This window comes from Anopheles coustani, chromosome 3 (genome assembly GCF_943734705.1).
Source record: "Anopheles coustani chromosome 3, idAnoCousDA_361_x.2, whole genome shotgun sequence".
Classification (NCBI taxonomy): Eukaryota; Metazoa; Arthropoda; class Insecta; order Diptera; family Culicidae; genus Anopheles; species Anopheles coustani.
The window spans coordinates 26290634-26313976 of record NC_071288.1 but is presented as its reverse complement, the minus strand read 5'-3'; the positions used below and the strand labels follow the sequence as shown (position 1 = coordinate 26313976).

The 23343-nt window shown below is 44.5% G+C and overlaps 1 protein-coding gene across 1 annotated transcript; it reads right to left on the bottom strand.

Annotated features, from left to right (window-relative positions):
- Positions 1 to 1889: 1889 nt before the first annotated feature.
- Positions 1890 to 23142, bottom strand: LOC131271739 (axin). Its single transcript, XM_058273260.1, has 11 exons — positions 22401 to 23142; positions 21318 to 22012; positions 8291 to 8690; positions 6953 to 7890; positions 5524 to 5652; positions 5129 to 5240; positions 4874 to 5008; positions 4557 to 4782; positions 4149 to 4470; positions 3782 to 4060; positions 1890 to 3690 (listed from the first exon to the last, which is right to left on the bottom strand). Exons 3-11 carry the CDS (start codon positions 8378 to 8380, stop codon positions 3564 to 3566), a joined length of 2358 nt encoding a protein of 785 aa, XP_058129243.1. The 5' UTR covers positions 8381 to 8690; positions 21318 to 22012; positions 22401 to 23142; the 3' UTR covers positions 1890 to 3563.
- Positions 23143 to 23343: the final 201 nt, after the last annotated feature.

The following is a 23343-nucleotide window of genomic DNA, read 5'->3' as shown; positions in this document are numbered from 1 at the left end:
AAAGATTTGATTCGATTAGGATTCGAATCAGATTTGATTGGTTTGGGACTCGATTTGATTCGATTCTGACTTGATCCTAAACTGTTTGAATCGACTCACAATGATTTGAGTCGAATTAGTCACATAACTAATCGATCTATAGACAATGTAATTGATTTAAGTTTACTCAAATCGAACGCTGGGTAGAATATCCAATGGACATCAATGGATCCATCACTCAATGTATTGAGTTTTTTGCGCGATTTGCAAGTTAGGCTCTAGAAAAATTCCTGGAACCAATTTTTTACAAACAAATACAGTAGAATGTCCATTATCCGAGTTGTTCTGCCCAACCAAACCCATTTCATCAGGACCAGACCATTTTTATCTAATTCTGAATCGGATTCTGGGGATTCAGATTATGATAAACAATTTCCAGACCGACATTGATTTGTTTACATGATGATGATGATGATGATGATGATGCTGATGATGATGATGATGATGCTGAAAAGTCCCACCGCTTACCCCTACATAGGTTTGAGAGGGACGAAAGTATCTTACGATATTAAATAGAAATCACCAAACGAGAGGGAGCATTGGGCCATTACTCTCCAGAACAATCGTATCCAACTCTGCTTCATTCATACAACGGTCGCCTTCGATTGCACAAGGAGGTACATCTTAGATTTCATAGCTAGCAAAGGAGACCACTTTCCGGAGTAGGGCAGGTATTTTCGCACAGTTTTGGTTAACACCGCCAGCTATCAATGGTTGATAGTGTGGTGAAACCCACCAGTACTACTTAAGGGACCTGATCTTGTTCCTTGCATACAACGGTCCCGAGCAATCACCTCGAAAGGTAAGTCCCCCAAGGTTAACGAGGCACCACCTTCCGGAGTGTAAAAGGGTATTTCTGCTCTGTTTGTAGTTCCCACCGCCAATTACTATTGGTTGATAACGTGGTGCCACTATCAAGAACAGAAAGGGACCCAACTACAGCGAGATGTGTAGGTACTACTAGTTCTTTTCGTACAGCCATGACCATCAATTGTCCTCGTTTATCTCTGCACGAATACGGTGCATAGGCGTTTGAACTCTCTTAGATTTCGTACTTGTTTAATCTCTTTCTAAAAAAACCGGCATTACGAGTGTGCTACCGATGCACGTCAGACCCAACCACTGTCCTTTCCCCCAAATACGTTGGTACCAGGCCTTTCAAAACAGGTTGGAGCACGCCCTATATGATATGATGGATTGGGACTCGGATTAGAAGATCCGGATCTCAGAATGGATTTGAATCGAAAGATACGAATCCCTGTAGGGATTCAGTTTTCCCATCACTACTTTTGACGTTTCGCCATTCCATCTTCGAAATCTGTCATATTTTGGTTGGTAACACTGATTACATTTTCGAACATTTCGAATGTAATTGATTTTCGATATACGACATAGCGTTTAAAAAATACGTTTCAATATAAAAATATCAATTTCAAGTGAAGGTGTGACTAACATTTACCCCATTCTATCCTTCTAGTTCTTATTTCAAGATAGGAGGATATATCTTGTCTCGAACATAAAAAAAATGATAGACGTATTTAATTATTTTCGCAACATTTATAACCATAACTTTATTTAATTAAGAGAAGAACGTAGGGGTTACCGGGTGGGCGAATTGTTGCAGTCAATGCTGTGAAAACTATATATCTTTCTTTATTCCACTCATCACTTCACATTTAAAACGATAAAGATGGGATACGGTATTCAGTAATTCAAGTAGCTGATGATGATTCACAAATGAAATATGAATTTATAAAATCAACACATTCCTGCACTGAACATCCATACCTTTTTGATTACAAATAGCAGAATAACTGATACAACCAGTGAACAAAGTTTGCAAGTTTATCATTTTATATAAGCAAATTTATTTCAGTTTTATCAAGCTTTGATTTTCCTGTTCTTTTAAGTGTATAGCTTATAAATATACATGTGTGTATATAGTTCTCTATATTTTCGTTCGAACTTCGCTTGCTCGCTGTATTGTAGCACCTTCATCTGCCTGTTTGATGCCGATCCGGCCGATAACGGGAGGTACTCCTACCATCTGGAATCTTACTATGAAAAGGCTAATCGGGACCAAAACAATACCCTTAACGTCTAGTCTATGTGCCTTCCTGTGAGTTGGTCCGTAATTTACTACGCGAACTTATAGTCTTCTAGAAAAATTTAAAAATAACTAAAAAATATGCGACAATATGTACAATCATTCCTCGTCGGCTGACTTGTTTTAAGTATGAACAAATTGATATGAAAAAGAAATTAAATTTCCCTGCACAATGATACACATTTGCGAAAGCGCCACGTATAATGTGCTTGACATAAAAGCTACGTAAAGTGATACAAGGGGCGGTGGTCTTGGGCCGGTTCTACATATTTCTCCTTAGATCTTCTTCTTTTGCTGTGATGTAACGACCATCTTCGGCCCGTAAGAATTACTGGCTTTTATTTCCTACTGCCGAACCGCGGGTCAGGGATGTGACCGACTATTATGGAGCATGTTCTACTCATTTGTCATTCCTCGGATGTCCTACAGTACAAATAATGCCTTCTGAATTTAGCAAACAACCACAACTCAAAAGAATATTGCTTTATGGAAGAATTAATTAAATAAATTTAAACTTTTCATACAAATTCCGTTAACAAATAAACTTCTTCTTATTACATCCCTTGGCTAGGGATGGCTAGACAACATTTGATCGATTTAATTTGTCCTTTGAGAAAAAAAACAAAAAAAAACACGGAGAGCAATTCCGGTCTGTGGATTTCTCCCCCAGTTGCAGGTCGTTCTTAGCTTTTAGGTCATAAAGTTAAAAATAAATTCCATCTACATACACGCTGACATAAAGAAATAACGGATACAAAATACTGATGCTTACGGTTTGATTTCTTTTGCTCCTACAAATCTATCCTATTGCTGCTCTGTTGCATACTCCGCCTAGTGGGATGGTATTGGCCGGCCAAACTCAACCGGGAACTACCACTGTCTTCCCTTCCTTCCTTACTTTCATGGTGGAAGCCGAAAGAGGGGTATTGATTGTATTTCCTTTTCATGTTTTAGTGCAATTCTTTATAAGAAAGTATCCCAGCCGCCGCAAAAATGGCTCCTAACATAATTAAAGGCACTGTTGGTAAAATGCGTCTCCCCATTTCTAAGTACGGAAGCAACGATACGTTAAACATTTTTCCTCCAAAAGTCTCCCATTGTCGTATTGCTCAATTCATCGATCTTTTAATCGATGCACGGCTAAGTCTGTTCTGGTTTATTTTTCCTTCTTTACAATCTATTCTTTTACCGCTTTACTACTACTATCTAGTTCTTACAGGTTTATGCTAACGGAAGCCAAGGTTTTTTTATTCTAACGAGAATAGGAAGGGATACATCTTACTATCGGTGATGGCGCCTGATGCGTTGTTACTTTTCTTCATTGCACTTAATCAATGCACGATGGGCAAGCATACCTTCGACAGTGCAGCTTCACTCTCTCTGTACGGTTTTATTACTATTATTGCTGAACACAAAATTACTCCGATGGCTTCACCGTGCCCATCACCTTACCCTCGAACAGGGGCAACGGTTCGTTGTCGCTGCTCACCTCCTCCTGTATAACTGGATTGTCCAGATCCTCGCAGCGCGTTTTGAAGAAAAACCTATTGGGAAATGCGACGGCAAACAGAATCGTTAACGATCGATTCACAAAAAAAAACCTAGAGAATAGACTGCTATTAGACGACATCTTACCGGTAGTTTCCTTTTTTGGGCAGGTAATCCTTGAACTGGCGCAAGGTTGGCGGTTGGGTACCGGGGATCTTTATCCGGTACGGGACTTCCTCGTCGCAGAACGAGTACACGACGATGGTGAACTCGTTCGGGGCCTGCTGCGGTTTCGCCGGAATCGGTGGAGGGGGCATAGAAGGCGGAAGGGATCCAAAACCAGCCGAAGACAGCGACATTGGTACGGGTGGCAATGGCATGCTCTGTATTGCACTCGTTGGCAGTGGATATTGGTACCGTTTCGATCTGTATTGATTGAGGAAATATTATAGAGTCGATAAATGGAGTAAACTTTTCTATGAAACCGATCCATCGATCCCTGCCTGATGCATACCTTCGCGTTTCGTCCTCCAGCCGGCGGCTGGATTCCTGGAGCAACGTGGCCGTATGCATGTCATGCATGTTGCGTGACAGTGGTCGCGAGCTGCCACCGAGACTGAGTTCACCCCGGCTGCCACTGCTACCGCCGCTACTGCTGTGCTTCGTGAGCGTGTCGGTGGAAAACAGGCTGATGCCACTATCCGTGTTGACGGAGGGCCATTTGTGGTTGAGCTTGCGCGAACCGGAAGACATAGGGGCGGCCATCGGCTGCATCGATTGACCCATCAGCGGATGACCCTCGGGCATCGACTTCGAATGTCGCATCGATGTTGGCGCTGTCGGAATGAGGCAAGCAGCAAACATTTGTATCCTTTCGATATGGGCACCATATTGGATGCGATTTGCGAGATTACGAACTTACCTCCAACTGGTACAAAGCCGGCAAGCTCGTGACGCCGAGAGCGAGAACCGACCGCGTTCGGTGGACACGGTGACATAGTGCCGGGCGAACGACTTGGCGTTAGGTCTGACCAAACGCGGGACACGTGCTGATCGAGAATGTCCTGATCGTTGTCGTCATCCACCTGTAGCTTTTGACGAATTGCATCGGCCAGTACCTTATTCTGTGAGCGATCGGACAATTCCGCCTATTATACAAATAACAGCGACGAAACACAAAATGACACATCAGTAAATTCACGATCACAAAGAGCAATTAAAGTTGAATGTGCAAACTACCTCCTGTAACTTTTTACAGAGCAGCTCATCTTTCTCTTGCTCCCTGGCAACGCATTCCAGCTTGTTTATCAGTATTTTCGCGAACTCCATCGGTGGTGGCTGTTTCTGTGTATTTCGGTGTGTCCGAGGGATAATCTACAATAGGAGGAAAAATTAAAACCCACATTCCCACGGTAGAAAAAAAAAAACATCAGCTCCAGAATCAGGCCCAATCAGACCAAGACCATTGGTCAATGGTTTACTTCGATTACTAACCGAAAATGTATCGACTTCCTCGTTGGTGAGCGCATTTTCACGCATAATTCTCTTCTCCATGGACGAATGGTGATGGTGGTGATGTTTTCGCTGCGAATGTGGTCGGCCATCGCTGTGGAATGTTTTAATGTCACACATCGGTCAACACAATGGCAATTGTAAACGTATGTTGTTTATTCATATTTTCCCCCATTTTTCACAAGGTTAGCGACAACCAAAATTGAGATACGAAAACATATAGGAACAAAACAATGTTAATAACTAAATCGTAGGAAGCCGGAAGCTTGCTACGATTGGTTTTGCGAGGCGCAAAGGACAAATCCAGCCGTTGAAGGATAAATCATCATAAATGAAATTACTTATAAACGAAATGAGGAGATAAAACAAAAACTTACGTGGATATACTCGAAAGGGACATCGTATCGGAATCGGTACGGCCGGAGCTCAGACTGGCCAGCTCTGAGTCGCGCCGCGATACCGGATTATAGGGTGCATAGGCGGTGTAAACGGAATATCCGCGTGTTCTGCATGCGTGAAGTCGCGTGTCAGCGGAAGGAGAAGGGAAAGGAGAATGGGAAGGTCCGAGAGTCGGGGTTTTTAATTAATCAATCGAGATTATGAATTGATCGATTGGAAGAAAGAGGTAATGATAACATGGGTGACGGGATTTGGACATACAAAAAGATCAAGTTCATCCCGACGGTATCGTCAACAATGAAGAAAAAGCGTATAATTAAGCGCCATTGCGCATAAAAAGGACACGGCAGCGAACATATCAGGACATTTAAAAAAAGGGAAACAGGCATTAAAAAATGGGAGGACCGTCGACGACAAGTGCGAGACAGAGAGAGATGGATAAAGTATGTGTGTGCAAATGCGCACAGAAGTTGTCGTGGTGTTTCCACCGTGGAAGGGTACGCCATTTCGGTTGTGTTGGTGTTTCATGTTGGATCGAAAGGATACGCCGTGAGCAACAGGATGATGATGTACGCGAGGATGGAGAGTCGTTGGGCATTTGGGAAGTATGATGAGCAGGTGATGGTTGGTTGGTTGATGATTGGCAAATGCGAATGTTTTGGTCAAATGGACCAGGCGCATGCGCACACATACATACAATACAAAAATACACACATACACACATAACGAAGAATTGCACAGGACGAACGCCGGGGACGGAAAGGGAACGTCGGAAGTCGAGAGCGTTTTGCATGGATTTAAAGTGGCCGAAATGTGCATCCGCAAATCGTTCGTGGATAATGGGGGAGGCATGGGAGGCAAACGGAAAGCGATGGAAAGAGAAGAGAGGAAAAAAAGAAAGAGAAAAACATAAGTAAATAAAGGTTAAATGAAAACAACATAATAAAATTATTAACAATAGAAGGGTTTAATTAATTGACGTCTTTCTTATGGGCATTCGTTAACAGCAGCTCTGAAGTAGTGAAAAAGGCCATCGTAAGCGCGCAATGGTTCATTAATTTAGTACTGAGGGCGGTGTAAAGTGTGCAAAAATATAATATTCGTAATTTAAAGCAAAGATTTACATAACTTGTCAGAAGCATAAGGCAAAGATGAAAGTAGGAAATTGAGCTTTGCTGCAAAGCTGTACGTGCACGTCAGATGTAGGCTGTGACGCGTTCAATGGTGACTTAACGCGCCTAAGCCAAAGTAAATCATAGAACCTCACATGAAAGCGCTCGATAAATCTGTAAGTTCCAAAAAGAACTTACGCAAAATGAAATTGATGCGACTGGCCAATGGATCTAGTCGCGGGTATAAAAACGCAATAATAAAAATCGCTTCAAAACACAATGCATAAACTCTTACCCGGGGGGCCTTTCAAGGCGTCGTTTCTGCGTGGCTATCAGTGCATTCTTCGTAAGCGTCATGGGCACCTTGGAGGAAGACGTGGATGGAGGTGGCATTGCGCCGGGCGGAGCGGGTGGAGGTGGTAGTAAGGGGTTACTTGAGGACCCCGACAGTGCCATCAGACTGTCCACACCGGGCCCTGTAGCACCGTACAGCTGCTCAATCGAGTCGGCATTAACTAGCTCTGCATCTTCGTGCAGCGTCGGAAGGGCGGACGAGCTGAGCGTGAAGAGGTCCGATGTGGAGCTGCTATTGGTCAGCGAGCAGGACATACCGTATCCCATCATGCCGACGCTGCTGCTACTACCCCCACTGGTGTTACTATTACTACCGCCTCCAGTTCCAGCAGCACTTGTCGTTCCGCCAGCACCGCTAGTCGAAGCCGTCGGTGCGCCAAGGTTAGAATTGCTTCCGCTTCCGATGACGCTGCTGCTACTGCTTGAGCTCTGTATGTTCTGCACGTACTGCAGGTAGAGGTCCGACTGCAGGAAATGTGGATATGTGGTCTCGCCGATAATGTTCGCCACATCGGACTGCATTTGGTCGAAGATATCGGACGTAAGGATAAGCTCGTTCTTGAGACCCGACTTGATGAAGTTGCGCAGCGCCTCGTTCACGTACAACTCCGAGCCAGGCTGGGCCTTCTTCAGGAACCGGCGGTAGATGGCGCCGATCAGCTGGGTGATCTTCTCCGGGTCCGTTTGCTGCTTGAGGCCCTCGCAGGCAAAGTAGAACTTGAGCCGATTCGAGGGCTCCTCACCCTCGAGCTCCACGTACCGCTTGAACAGCTCCGCGCCGTCGCCATCCTCCAGTAGGTTCCCGAGCTTCTGGGCCCACCGAACGTACGATGGTGGCGATCCATCTTTGTTCCGATCCGAGTGCGATACTTCCGTCATCTGCAAGTGACAAAGTAGGTGGTCAATCATCGTTTTACTCCTGAGAAAAGGACACACAATTTTTCATCCCAAGTACATAATCATTACAAATGGCACGATTGCCTTTCCTTTAAAAAAATCATCATGCTTGACCTGCCCAGAGTTACGAAATCAAATCCGTCCTTTCAACGCTGGCGGTAAGTTTAAAAGTCATGTGAGATCTCTATTGATTTCGTCTTTTGTCTTACCCCAGAGCTTATGGGACCTGCCAGTCGGGGACCTTTTCATTGAAAACATTTGTCGCCACCGCCCAAGAAAAGTGGACCGCTTTAGCTACTCCGCTACAGATTATCCTCCAGCGGTCTTAAACGCAGCCGAGATTCGGAAAAGACAAATATTGTCCTTGGTTACGGGTGCTTACCTTCCGACGGGTTTCCTCTCCGGGGACGGGTGGTCTGGGCCCACTGCAGGTAAAGTCATCAAGCTTCTGAAGGGAATACTGCTGATTCATCGGATAATCCTCCTCGGTGGGCGGACCGGCGGAATTTTTCCTCGTCGTTCCTGCTTTATTCCTCAGCCGAAGCAGACCTCTGGTTTCTCCGTGGTTCGATTTAGTTTTTCACACCGACGTTTGGCTCGTGATATTTTCCCTTCGAACACACTCAGCTTACGTTAGACGTTAAAATTACGATCAACTGGGGTCGGTTTGTTTTAATTCGTTTCAGTCCTTCCTCTCAAGGCAGTCCGTCGTCCTGGTGGTTTTCTCTTCGTTGGCGAATTTCGTCATACAACCAGAGTTATATCAGTGTAGGGCATAATGTCTAGAAAAATAGAAACGAGAAACAATTACAAATTAATCACTTATTTTCAGTAGAGCCATACACATTCGGTAGTTAATTATTCTTATATCAGTTTACAGATGTAGGTTCGCGTGATCCCTGCGTACCTTTTTCCAACAGCGAAACCATAATTATCATATTTTTAATAATTTTCAAAAAGCATTCACATATAAAGAAACATTTACCTACAAAAAACCCGCATATGGCTAATTTCGCATTGCTATAGAATCCCCTTGATGAATAGTCGAATAAGGTACGTTATTGTACCGCTGATACTGGAATTGAAATCTCGCATATCCTGCAGCAGAACACATCGTTGGCCGTGCTTGTATGTCGTGACCAAAAAGGCCACGGTGCTTTTGCTGTGCGCGCAGCTGAAATCCTATTAAAACGTCAATCATCATTTTTCGCTCCACGGAAACTCCGAAATATTGCACGCTTCACTGAACGTTCTTCCCGGCGTTCAAGGTATCTTGTTCTTGCAGAGGTAAAGGGAACGTACTATGGCTGTGTATTCGGTGTTTGGCCGTTTTCGAGAGCTACACACACACACTGCATGCATGTCCTTTGGAAACGAGGATAGGTTTTAATTGTAATGAAGAAATACAGGGAACGCTGTTGCCTGGCGTAGGGGTGGTTTCATCATAAGGAGCAAATAATTTATCAAACTGGATGAAGATACGTTCGCCAGCTGATGAAATGGAAAAAAATATGTGCTAAAATCTTAGATAATTACACAAGGTACGCATTTTTTAAACTCATTAGAAATGAGAAATAAACCACCATGACAGCATTATACAAGGATTTCCATCATTGGTTAAGTGAAGGCTCAGTGCTTCTTACAGCAATCAATAACCAGACGGCAGGCGGGCAGAAATTAAATTCTAACTTCAATTGGAAAGGCAAAAAACGGGAATTGAATACTGCCATGTGCATAACCCTCCCGCTGAGGAGCAAAACAACACAACCTAGGGTGATCGGCAGCATTAAATGGAGGAAAAACTTTAGACACACGATGGACGGATTAAAAAAGCAATGCAAACACAGCTTACGCTTAGCGTAAGTGGAAAGGGCTAGGGCTAGGTTCTCCCAAGGCCACACACAAGGCGGCTGCACGACCCTTCGATCTTTTATGCGAGATTTCGGGCAGAAAGCTTCCGCTTTCCCCTTCGCAACCCCAGTGCAATCTTTACGCAAGCAGGACGCCCAATTGGTCCGTTCGGCAGGACGAATCAGCGGTGGCACAGGACGGGCACTTAAAATGGCTGCCTTTGCCAATCTACCGTAGACCGGTGCCGCATGCCATGATGGCGGATCAAGGACGCGGGCCGCCACTCGATGGTCTTGAAGTGTCCTTACATGTGAATGACATTTTTTCTTCCCTCAACGGGAGGGAACAAAACAAATGCGAACGAACAATGCACCGGGAGCAGGGACGCCGCCGGCGACAGCCATTACCGGTGGGAGTTGATTTTTGAATAATTATCATGGCGGAACGATTGTGTTCGACCAGTTGCATAAGGGACCCCTCGTCGGAAAGAACGGAACGAAGATGATTCCATTACAGTATGCCATTTAATTGAAATGGTAAAATTAGTGCAATGCAATTACATCCTGATCAATGGTTTTATGTCAGAGGGCTCTATAGTATAACTTGTCGAAGGTACAAATGCTCCTCAGTTTAAAAAGAATAGATCTTTTAAATGTTAAAATAATTTTTTTCTCTTCATAACATTATAAATTGGTTTTTTGCATCTTTTTTTTGTGGTGAGGCACGATAGCTTAGCAAACAATTTTTAACAGCTGTCGAAATATTAAAACAAATCTATAATCAAAATCCCCTTGCTTGACTAAGACTAAGACTAAATCTCAAATAGGATTATTAAGCACGATGAAGATATTATAAGAGCGGCAGCCTTAAATGCTAAACGATCAGGGATACGGACGAAATAATCTAATAAATTTGGAAAATTAATCAATGTGCCATTATGCAGAAAATCTTTGTGAAGAAAAATTTTTTTTAGAAAAAAAGAAATCCGATAAGAAATGAGATAGGATCTTCGTACGTAGCACTCAAATTTTCTTACAGGCCAGATTTTGACGACCCCTGGTAGATAGGATAGTATAACAGCTTCCGAACTTTCCAGTAGGTTTGCAAAAAAAACAGTTTCAAGGATATATGCACAGTTGTGGCTGGAAACTTCGGAGAATTTGTTTGTAAATTAAACCCAACCTTTGATCATAATGAGGATAATCTGTAGGACGCTTCCAATGAAGTACAATAAAAATTTACCACCTTCACAGAAAACTTGCCTCAACAACCCGACTTTTGACGCTGTTCTACAAGGAAACGACGACGGGACATAAAATCGTGTGTGCAAAAAAATAATTCGCTAACTAGTTCCTTTGAAAGCATAAAGCGAGAGGTAGGATAGCGGCGAAAAGAAAAATATATTGATTCGAGCAAAGACGAGCGGCCATTTTTACGACTGCAGGATTATTAAAATGTCCCCGCCGTCTCGTTCAGGATTTCAACATTTCGTTCGTCCAAGTCCCGGTGCTTCCCTTTTTTCTTGTTCTTCCTTTTCGCCGTCACGCAGAGAGAGATACACCAGGAAGCCATTAAATCCTTGCTCAGTACCGACGGCTTCGCGTCTGGAACCGATCGAACAAGGTCCAGCCGCCTTCGGCAAACCGGATACCGAGATGAGACGATGGTCATCCACTTTATGATCCAAACCATAGGTATCTTTTCAGAGCACAGTATAAGAAACCTTAAAAACACTTGTTGGCGGCAAAGCGTAAAAGAATTTTCAACGAGTGCTCGAGTTCGAAATTACCTATCACCAGGCCAGACCATCGGGCCTGTGAGGATCTTAAACGACACCGAAAGACACACATTAAAATCGAGTGTGGCATTTGTATCTCGTGGCAAAATTCTGCGGGTGTGACGCACGGCGCACAAGGATCAGAAATCACCGCGAACGCGTTCCGCCGAGTGGGTTACTTGCCCGGAGGCAAACGGGCCCGCTGACGCCTGCAGGATCGAATGATAATTTAGTTGACTTTAATTTACTTCCCAGCTGGAGCACCCGGAGCGGACGGGTGAAAATCGGTGCGTGCGCAATTAGCCACCGGCCAAATTAAGCAGCCCTCGTTCTCGCCGCCAGAACCGAAAAGGGCCACCTTCTGCTGCTAGGCAACATTGAATCCCAAGTCCGGGAAATACACCACCGGCGAAAGCAGCGCGCTGGAAAGAATGAAATTTTGTAAACCAGAGCAAAATGTTTCCCCTTTTCCTATTCTCGGGTACGCAAAATCCTCGTCCGATGAAGGATTATATTTCCTGTCGGAAGAAGTCGCTGCTACTGACGTCGGGGGCAGGCGTCATTGGGAAATCATTTTCGTAGTGCGCAATCTCTTGCCGGGCACACCAATTCCCCGAGGCATCAATCTCGGATAAAAATATAACGAATGAAAACACGGGATGTAGACTTTGTGCGCGCAAGAAAAGGCTGCGGTTTCCGATTTTCAATAAGCGGAGGATTTCAAACATAATAAGAAATTTTTTTCCAACTACGTATTTGCTCGGCTTGTTGCACCGACGGAGACTGATGTACACAAAACTAGCATACTCTAGTCTATCCCCGTTTAATGTTGGTTCGACACCCTTTGGCTCTTTCCTTCTCTCCAACATGCAGCAGGACGTTCAATCTCCGTCCACGGATGGCAAAACGCTACCGAAGAGGGTTAGAAATATCCAACAGAACAGTAGTGTAAAACCATCGATGGAATCGAACAAGCAGCGCCAGGGGATGGAATCATAATTTTTATGAAAAGGGAAAAGCCCGGCCGCATCGGGAGAAGCATAATTCACCGTTAGCCCGAGGAAAAATGGAATGGAAACGGCAGAAAGACGAAACACACAGCCATACTTTGGACGGAAAACGGAAAGATGTGTTAGTGCCGTATTGTTTGCGGCTTACCTGAAGAAGTTCTTTATTGCTCGAAAACTTGCCCAAGTTAGACCGCTTACGCCGAAGGGACAAGAAGCAACATTGCACTTTAGGTCGTTGTAGTTTAAATTGCTCTCCGTTAAAATAGGAAGCTAGAAATGAGGCACCAAGGATTGTTTTTTTGGGATCATCCTGGATTGTTGAAACATTCAAAAATGTATTCCATATATTTAAATTTAAATGTACGCACCATTAAAGCTCAAAAAATGACCAAAATAAGTTATGTTCAAAACCATTTTAAGACTTTTTTAATTAAAATTACATATTTTTAAACATTAACAAAACTTTCCATGATTCGAAAAGAGCACATAAGTATACTTGGTAACAGAAAATACCATTTATTATACTAGGCATTATAAATCCTTCGGCTACATTTCATTGACTAAATTTAATGGAAATTGACAAATTTAGCCATTATCTTAATATTTACGGAAAAGATTTTCAATGGATGGAATGAAATAGAAAACCAGTTATAGGTTTGTTTGCCTCAAATTCCATGATCTGTGTCTCTTCATCCCCAAAATATCGTGAATAAGTAAAGGTTTCATTATTTTATACTTTAAGCTGTTAGGGTTCCGTTGAATTTAACCTAGAAATAGTGAAGAGCAAATAACACTTCTTAGAATTTGTTTGTACCCAGACAAGATTAGTTCATTCGGTATTGCATTATAGCATCCTAATCCAAGGGTATTGTTTCTTTTCGCTGAGAAAACATCCTTGTTGCAGCGTGTGCACTATTATTCATCGCACCGCCTCTCCTCCGTCAGCAACTGGCTGGCGCATGGGCGAATGTCAAAGAAAAGTCAACGCAAACAAGTTTCCATCGGCGCCGACACCAGCGGCCGGTTGAGTTATCGGGGCTGGGGAAAAAACAATAGACCCATTAATGTGCATCCGAGCGGCGCGAGCTTACTCCAAATAAACCGATCATCAATCGATCGGACTTTTCCCAGCCGACACGCCGAAGGACTCACGAGATCGATCGATCGATTCGATCCGGTGGATGCAACGAAGTTTGTCTTATAAATAAACCACCAGCGATGGATGGGGATGAGGCGGCGGCGAGAAGGTAAGGAAATAATAGCGCAAAGAGTCGGTACATTATCAGTCAAAAAGGCCGCGTCGGTGCGCACAGGATGGATCCCCGTGGAGGGGCATAAATCATCGACCAGTTCGCTATGCAAGTTCAATTCGCGCTGATAGCCTGGTGGTGCCCGCTCTTTTCCCTCCTCTCTTCCCCAATGCCTCCGCGGGAAGACCCTTGAACCATCGTTGGCCAGGATTGCCCTAATAATCCGTTAATTACTGAACCGCACGCTCCCGAGGATGGGTCCTCTTGGATTGAGGTCTCTCGCTTTGATGTCCGCTGGGTTGCGTTGGGAAAGGAACCACCATATCACAACGGCGGAGGGTAATTGATTTTTGCCGCTAATTTTAAACGGCGATAAGCAATCGGCCAAGAAGGAAATGATGCGAATGCATGAGGAGGCCGACGGATCTTTTCATCTGCCTTTGTGCAGGGCGATCAGTGCGAGGCCGGGTCGAGAGATCAATGAGGGACGAATAAAATTACGTAATCATTATAACAAAAATGCAAAATTTGTAAAAAACACAAAATGACTATTTATTTTATTAAGGGGTCATGCTAATTCGCAAGGCGATCAACGTTCGGCGCTGTCCAGCACGATGGCTTCCCATTTCCAAGCATGATTACATGAACCCAAATCTGGTCCAGCTGCTGTCCGCGATTAAGGGTGAACTCATCGTTCATTAGAGAACTTACAACCATAAGTATGGAGTTGAAAAATCCATTGCAGCATTTGGAATGTTTTTAAGCCATGTTGCAAAATTTATCTTCCAATTTTTATGTTTCATTTGAAACTATTTTTAAAACTTTGTTTCTCTCATGGTATTCAACAACAGGAGAATTAAAATAAAAGGAAGCTTTTTTTCGCAATCATCATTATCTAAATTTTATTTTAAAGTTTTGCTTTGATTAGTAGTAAACAATTGAATGAATTGTGATAATTGCCAAACACCAGCTTCAGAACCCTTCTACTTCTACCGAGAGGTCGTCTACGAGTCTTTGCTAGTAATATTAGCAAAACACATTTGCAAATCTCTTAGTTAAAAATAATATTTTTAATCGATATTAGAACTCGTAGTGCCGGTGAGCCGAGACTTCCCAGCTATCTGTCAGGAAACGCCCGAAATTCGTTGTTTTTTAAAGGAGTACAATGGTACAACAGGATGCCGAGAGAGATTAAACAAGCGCGAAATCTAAGGGAGTTTAAACGCCTATGCGCCGTATACGTGAAGCAGGAGGTCTGACGCTGTGCTTGTAATGTATTTAGTAAATGTTGTAGTTTTTGAGCCCCGTAGTATTGCATTTGTCAACACGGTCTTTGACTATGATGATGATGAGTAAAAAAATGAACAGGGACTTTTTATTTTTATTTTTATTATATAATTTAACTTAATAGAATGAATGAGTCTACATAGTTTTGAGACACGCGCGCGTAAATGAGGACAATTGGTGGACATGGCTGTACGAAAAGAACTAGTAGTATCTACACATCTCGCTGTAGTTGGGTCCCTTTCTGTTCTTGATAGTGGCACCACATTATCAACCAATGGTAATTGGCGGTGTGAACTATAAACAGAGCAGAAATACCCTTTTACACTCCGGAAGGTGGTGCCTCGTTACCTTGGGTGACTCGGCGATTTGCCTTTCGAGGTGATTGCTCGGGACCGTTGTATGGAAGGAACAAGATCAGGTCCCTTAAGTAGTACTGGGGGGTTTCACCACACTATCAACCATTGATAGCTGGCGGTGTTAACCAAAAAAAAAAGCGGTGTGCGAAAATACCTGCCCTACTCCGGAAAGTGGTCCCCTTTTGCTAGTTGGGAAATCTAAGATGTACCTCTTTGTGCAATTGATGGCGACCGTTGTATGAATGGAGCAGAGATGGATGCGATTGTTCTGGAGAGTAATGCCCCAATGCCCCCTCTCGTTTGATGATTTATATTCAATATCGCAAGATACTTTCGTCCCTCTCAAACCTATGTAGGGGTAAGCGGTGGGACTCATCATCATCATCATCATCATCAAAAAAAGTTTTAGAAAAACAAGAAATACAAAAAATATTTGTTAGGAAAATTCAACGAATACACAGCCTTATTTCAAGCAACGCACAAGTGTCAGTAAATTTTTTTCCCCTAACGAAGACAACTATTTCGGAGGCAGTTTTCTTCCAAGTTCCCGAAACAACAGCTTCCCAGGCGGGATTTTCACACGCTCCGCTTCCAAATGCACTTTTTTATGGCCATTCACGGGCCTGCGTCGCTTTCAGAACCAAAGGAGAGGAGGCGGGGTGTGAATTTTCCGGTTGTTCGAATGCACGGGGTAGTCGCTGGCGGGTCGACTGCCGGAGACGATCTGTCACCGCACCGCGATGGCACGGTAGGCCACCCTGAAAGGTTCCTTTCCTACGCCCGCCGGAGACATCACACGAAACGTGTACAGTGGGTTGCAAAAAGCAATGAGGAAAAAAAAAACACGCCCAGGTCGTGCGATCGCGTGTGGGGACACTCGAGGGGCTGGGTGAAGAAAATGCGCGAGGTAGCGAAGTTTTTTGTCTTTTCGCGCGCGAGACTTCCGAAGATGACAGCAAAAAACAAACGTCATACAGCGCGATCGCTGCGCCCGGGGAACAACGACGGGGAGGGGAAGGTGGTGGAGGAGGGGTCGCTTGTGAGTGTGTGGATACACATTATTATTATCTTTTTCATTCTTTCTTATGCGTGCGTGTGAGGTTGGTGGTTGCCGGCGCGACGCGGCGATGCTGCTGCTGTGGCTGCTACTCCTTTGATCTTTTGCCGGCACAACAAAACTGACGCCGTGTACAGTCTTAATTCTTTTTTTTTGTCTTTCTTCTTCCCCGGGACGGCTTGCAACCCCGGGCAGAGAAACCTTTGATGTCGCGTCGCGGTTTTCTCTTAATTTTATTTTTTAACCTCTCAACTTCCCATTCGCACCCTCACAAGCTTGTCCTCGATCTTGTCCCCCCCAAACGCCCCCCAGGGCCATCCCAAGCAGCAGTCGATAGATTCGTGCCCAAAACCCACCCCCATCTGAACCGCGGAATGATAGGATAGATCAGTAACCACCTTGTGGGAGGAGAAACGGGCGGCACACAGTGGTCCACTAAACGCCTCCGAAGGTGGGAAATTCGCAAAAGAAAAAACGGTATCCATAGGTCGGACGATCGACGCCGGAATGAATGATCGTCTCGCGGGGAAAAAGGGCCTCCCTCGCTAAGCGATTTCCGTTGGAAAATAGTCTCTTAATGGGCATTAAAAAGCATGTTCAAAGATGGGTTTATCCGGGGCGTTGATGCGATTTTCGTTTTCCCAATGTCTACCCCTCTTCTTCGCTTCCAGTGGCGGACAAGGCCATAATTCCACAACATAAAACACTCAATATGTAAAACGGTTGCATCCATAGACCGCTTCATAAATCACTAGGCCAACTATGGTGCAACGGCAAGGGGGACAGGACTCCTTGAAACACTACACTACCGAAGGCAACCGGGAAAAAAGGAAAAGCCAAATCCAGCGATCTACAGATTACTGCAACAAGGATGTCGCGCCGCACTCAAGAGGTCCTCTCCTGCTGTCGGAAGGTGTCCCAAAGCCGACACGGATCAGCGCCGCCGGTTTGATGAAATCCACGACGCTGGGAAAGCTTGTGTCACCCGCCAGCGGCAAACGGTGCTTTTGTGTTTTGTGTCCTCCGCCGTCCCATTCGCACGCACAGCTCTTCCCAAAATCCCAGGAATGATCTTTGACACCGTCGTTTCGGCTTCCTTTCGGTTGCCTCCATTTTCACACTCATGAGATGTTATTTTCTCCGGTTGGCGAGTCCTATTTCATGTCCGTATTCTGCCACCAGAAGTTTGCTTTCCTTTTTGTTTTCCTAGCGTCGGATCGAACGATCACACCGATTCCCGCTTTCTTCGGTCAGCGAGTTCCATGCCTTCCTTTTCTGTTACGTTTCGTCACATCTTTTTTTCGTGACCTTCCTCGTTGGCTGTTGCATCACCGCATGTCGGATCCGTTCCGCACATCTGGAAGCACTTTGCAAGGATTTGGAAGCGGTAGCGGAGAAACGGAGAAGTCGTCTGCCTCGATTGGATCGTTTCGTCGAAGGAACAAGCTGGCAATGTGAACCCGATGTGGTACGATGGATCGGAGGAGTTTGTCCAGCCCTTCCGGGCAAAACCGGCGGGGACGACACAGACAGTGTGGCTCGGACTAACCGGATACCAATAAACTAGGAATTAGCATTTTTATGAGTGTTGCTTTCGACCGACTCGCAATACCGAAGAAATGCAACACTTTCGGAAAGAAAACATTCCCCTTAAAAGGAAAAAAATAAATTCTTCAAAGGGAATCCTCCCGAATTGAACAGATTTTTCCCGTTACTTAGTAAAATTTATGACAAATGTTCTGAGAAGTGTTTGCCGCTGTGGCAATACGATGTTTGTGCTTTCTCTTAAACATTTAAGAAACAATTTGCGAGTGGTTACTTTATGTCTGTACCAAACATATTTGCAACTAGATCCGGCACGATCCACGCACAGACCAAAGACTTTTCCAAAATAATTGCTTTTTGCCCGCATGTCAGTTTTTATCTCGAATGATGGGAGTGATGGTGCATGTTTCGATTCTGTCGGTTAGATTTTACTATACTTGTTGCCGGAAGACATTCCTGTCCTTACCTGGGCTTATTTTATTGAAGCCGGTTTTTTTCCTACTTTCAATCACTTACAACATCCGGAGAAAATTACTATCTCACGCAAAACGCGACAACGTTCCGGGGGTGGAATTGTGCCAAACACACTGCACTTTTTCACGCGACCAAGATAGAGAGAGGGAGAGAGAATAAGAGTGCGTATGTGGGTGAAACAACCTGGGGGACGGGTACACGGGACGCGAGATAAATATGCCACGCTCCTAGACGCGATGCTGGTCAAACTTCATCTGGGTGGTCCCGTCGTGTTCCTCGTGCGAAAAACCGCGGGCCGCTCGTAGCCGGCGGAAAAGGAATCGGTTTTCCTCCGGGGCCGGCCGATAAACATTCGACGCCGCATCCGATGCTCGCACACAAACATTCGGAAGCGGCGGAACGAACGAGACGGAACGGCCACGGCGTGCACACCAGACGCACCCAGCGGTCTTCTTCGTGGCGCACACATGCGCAGTTCCATCACCGTGCGTCCTTCGCCAGCTCCTCTCCCCCACATAGAGCAGCTTGTTGCCAGCAATAGTTTCCTCTTGGCGCCACCGAGAAGGTGATAAAATTTACCTACATTGTTACGGCAAGCCGGAGCGGACACCGGAGGAAAAGGAGAACGGTGAAATGATGCTGCAAATGCATAACCTTCCGGTAGCAGCATGCAGCTACAGCTGGCGTGAAACTACATAATGGCAATAAAACATCCGAATGGGATCAAAATAGGTCAAAACGAGCATAAGTTGTAACATAAAATTATATGTTTTTAAATCTATGATTTTGTTTAATAATAAAAACAAAATGTGTAAATTTCTTATGTTATAAGAATCAAATATCTGGGAGCAATCTGGCATTGTTTACTCTTTTCATGTCTAAATTGAGTGGAACAAAACGTTTTAATTGAACATCACAAACCATATGATCCGTATTAGGCGAGGTACCAATGACAACTAATTAAAATTAACTTTTAAATTGAGCGTAGATAATTTTATCAATCGAGTCTTTGGTTTAGCAAGCAACACGGACAAGTGAAGTGTGGTAGACACAGTTAAGCAATGCCAAATCACATGAAAAAGGATTGCGGTACGCTGTGGGGTATAAAAATCATGTACAAGCTTTTTGAGATTTGTATGGATTCTCAAGAACAAATGTGACTGACATTGCTGGTAAGAAACGAACCGTAAAAACATACGCGTGATGAACGCCACACTTGCGTGTTCGTCCCACACGTGTGGAATGGAAATTAAATCACGGTCGCGCTTTGATGTGGAATCAATCATAACGCGTGCATAATCCATATTGATGTGAGGCAGAAGGCAAACCGGAAAACCCAATAGGAAAAAAGAAACTATCAAGGGTAAGGAGAAAGGATTCGTCTATATCGATTTTGTCGCATATATCTTTTTTTCCGTACAGAAAAGACTGGAATCTTTAAGATGTACCACCCCTCCAATAAGGATTCGGAAGCGATTATCTTTCGACGCTATTGTTGGAGACCGGAGCTGTCCGAGGCAGACATTTCTCCATCCGTCCATTGGCCCCAATGCCCAAGGATGAACGTAACCAGCAGGGTTCGCATTCTACGCCACAGATACGCGGGTTTGGGAAAGGTTGAACTCCTACCAGCTAAATTCGCGAGCAGAAAATTGCTCTGAAAAAGATACGAATAGCAAAACAAACGATCGAGTCAAACGACAGAAAATGCGTCTGATTGAGACACATTCGATTGGCAAACATGGGCGGCATGGTTCCTCCTTTTCCATGCCGCCAGCCGTTTTTACCAGTGGGGTTCTTCATTCAGGTTTTTTTCTTTCTCCACCTTGACTCGTTAATCTCCAAGGAACCCAAACCCCGTCCAACTACTCAGCCAGCTCGTTCGCGCTGCTTGATTGCGAAGAAAACGGACCAGTAGGGTTGGGGGGAACGAATACGACTGGAGGCGCGTTGATTCAATAATGTCGCCACGGTCCAGTGATCGGTGCAGTCTTTGCATGGCTTCCTTTGCCCGATTGGGGTTATGTTGGAAGAAAAAAGAAATCTTACGGCCGACCACCATTCTCTACGTTGCGGGTACGGGAAGGCAGCACAAGCAAGCGAACAAGACGATGGAAGGAAATTGAATTTTCGGCTGACTTACACACCTGTGCGTTTGGAACTAGAATGTCCGGGTGTGCCTAATCTTGATGAAGTGCTCCTATTGCATCGGAACTGGGTTCCGTTTTTCTTATTTCAGCATAGTCGCAGTTGTTAAATAATACCTTCCTTGCATCTAATCATCACAATTTCTTCAGTACAATGTGGAAATCCTGTACCACGATTCGTCAAAATATAACTTCGATTAGGAAGTTGTTTATTTGTTTTTCGCTTTAGAAATAATGAAAGCATTGCAAAGATAAATCCTTCCACAAACACCCAACACCAGAAACGGCGAAGGCAAAACCAAAGACAAATGCTTCTTTATCGTTGGCATAGATTTTCTCTAGATTGTTAATGCTTCCTTTTCTTTTGTCCTTCCTCCCGATATTGACGAACCCGAACAAAAGCGGAGGTAAAGCTCTGAGATTAGGTTTTAACGACCAATGTCGACCATTCTTGGCATTTGTTGCCTTGCCTAAGAAAAAAGTGATCCTCCGCCCATTTGATTGAATGTCGCATGTTGCAGAAATATTCAACAGGTAGTTGTATTGACACAGGTGTTGGCCAACAGTTACTCTTGAGCTATCAGGTGGCAAATCGCTTAGAATCTGAAAAGCTTGATTTACTAAAGTTTTACGTAAAACATTTTTCAAAACTTACCACTAAGAAAGCACTCTTGCTGCGGCAGTCTTTGTTGCATTCGATGGAGAGAAAAAAGTACAGTTCCAACAGGACCTTCCCCCGTTTACTTTATAACACAATACCGCTTCACTTTTCTTCTATTTCTGAATGGATTCGTTTTCGCCATCACTGGTTATTTGTTTCACAGCATCACAATGTGGCAAATCTGCCAGCAGCATTCTTGTTGCACCACGCGCGGCATCTTCCGTCCCGATCGGAGTTAGGCACACAATTTTCCAACAACGAACACGTCTGCATGATTAAACTTCTTCGGCTACAACAACTTTTCTCAACAATTGCTTATCATAAACGATAACAAATCACAATCGACAGCGTAAAAGGTGTCACAGTTCATGTCAGGAGCGCTTGCGGTTGTGCACCATTTTTGCTAGGCACACTGTGATGTTTCGGTCCTTGGCTATGATTGTCATACGCACAGGAGGAAGTTTGGATTCGGTATGCTACCGCATAACTGCCGAATCGTTGCTTACTGCGTCATGTTTCGTTGTTTTTCTGGTCTGATCTTTTGGCAGCTCTTCTAGGATGAGCATTTTACTACAGAGAAGCATTACTGTGTGATCTCAGCGCAAGCATCGAGCATAAGTTCAATGCGAACGACGATAAATCAAACGAACGCTGAACATCACTCGATTGCATAGTCAATGCTGCTACCGCTGCAAATAGAACAAAAAAATTGCGATTATTATAAGGCACAATCTCTACTTCACACATTTGACCCAGTAATAACAATTTCTACCCTTCCGACAAGTCCTTTCGAACGAAATGTCTACATTTCTCAGGCAACCGTATGCTTTCTACGAATTCCGTTTAAACGGGAGCAGCATATTTCTTCTCACGTGGGAAATTAGTTGAAGTTGAGGACAGGGAAAAGTAATCTTGTCTCTGCCCCCGCGTCCTCCGTTCAACCGCACGCTTTTAATCGCTGCGGGCGGACAAGGATGGGGCACACTTTGCGTGCGCCAGTATATTTTTAGGTTTAACATAAACAATTACAGCCGCCACAACGGCAGCACCAGCGTTATGACCCTGCCGCTCGCTTACCCGTCTGTTCCACACACCGCCAACTCTTCTGCTTTCCTGCTCAAACACACAAGTTTCCGGGAAGGCAACCTCTGGAGGAAAGCGTAAGCGATCGGTCTGGTTCGGGCCAAAAAAAGATCCAACAGCTTTTGCTGGCCAGCCGCCGATTTTCGAGGCCAAAATATTGTTGAAGCCCTGGAGATAACTATTTTCGTCTCCAACGATTGAACGTCTTTTTGGTGATCGTAGTTAATAGTGATATCGTTTGTTTACACCCGACGACAGATAAAGCGCCGGATGACCAGAAGCGATCGTGGAACTATTTCGGCGGAGCATCCGACATTCCTTTTGCCATCACACGCACTGGTCACTCGATCTAGCTGATCGTTGATTGTTACCTTTCCTCTCGTACTGCTGGTAATGGGGATGTCAGTACCGTTTTCCCAAATCTTCGCCGACTGCAAGGGAATTCGATTATGTCTACTGCCGGCCTTCATTGGGACTGTCGAATATGTTCACTTTCACCAAATTCATCTCACTGAGGCCATGGTTGACGGCCGACTAGATGCCGTTTGTGACCGCTCGTTTTCGGAAGGCACCATTGCAAACGGTGAATCGGGTATCGCAACTTGGCCACGTTAAAAGACGCTGGTGGCACGTTCACGCGCGTATTGAAATGCTGTCGCACCACAAACACCAGTTTTTAACAACAGAATTCTCCCGCTTTCTAATGCACACCGAGCGCGAGCATCCGATGCCAAAAAGGAGCAAATTATCAGTAAAATTTGTGACGTACGACGGGAACCACGACGAGCAGCAGCAACATTCCTTCGCTTTGCCTAAACTTTTCCGACTGACAGCAATGACAGATAGCTCGAAGGTTTATGAAATAAACTTTTGAATGGGCCGAAGGTGCAGAAACCTTGGTTGATATTTTGTGCTGAAATAACTAATTTGTCAATAA

Coding starts and splice junctions, on each gene's coding strand:
- LOC131271739 (XM_058273260.1), bottom strand. CDS start 8,380: ATGAATCAGCAGTATTCCCTTCAGAAGCTTGATGACTTTACCTGCAGT. Junction 5,241..5,523: donor TCCCTTTCGAGTATATCCAC/GTAAGTTTTTGT, acceptor AACATTCCACAG/CGATGGCCGACCACATTCGC. Junction 4,471..4,556: donor CGGCTTTGTACCAGTTGGAG/GTAAGTTCGTAA, acceptor TCATTCCGACAG/CGCCAACATCGATGCGACAT.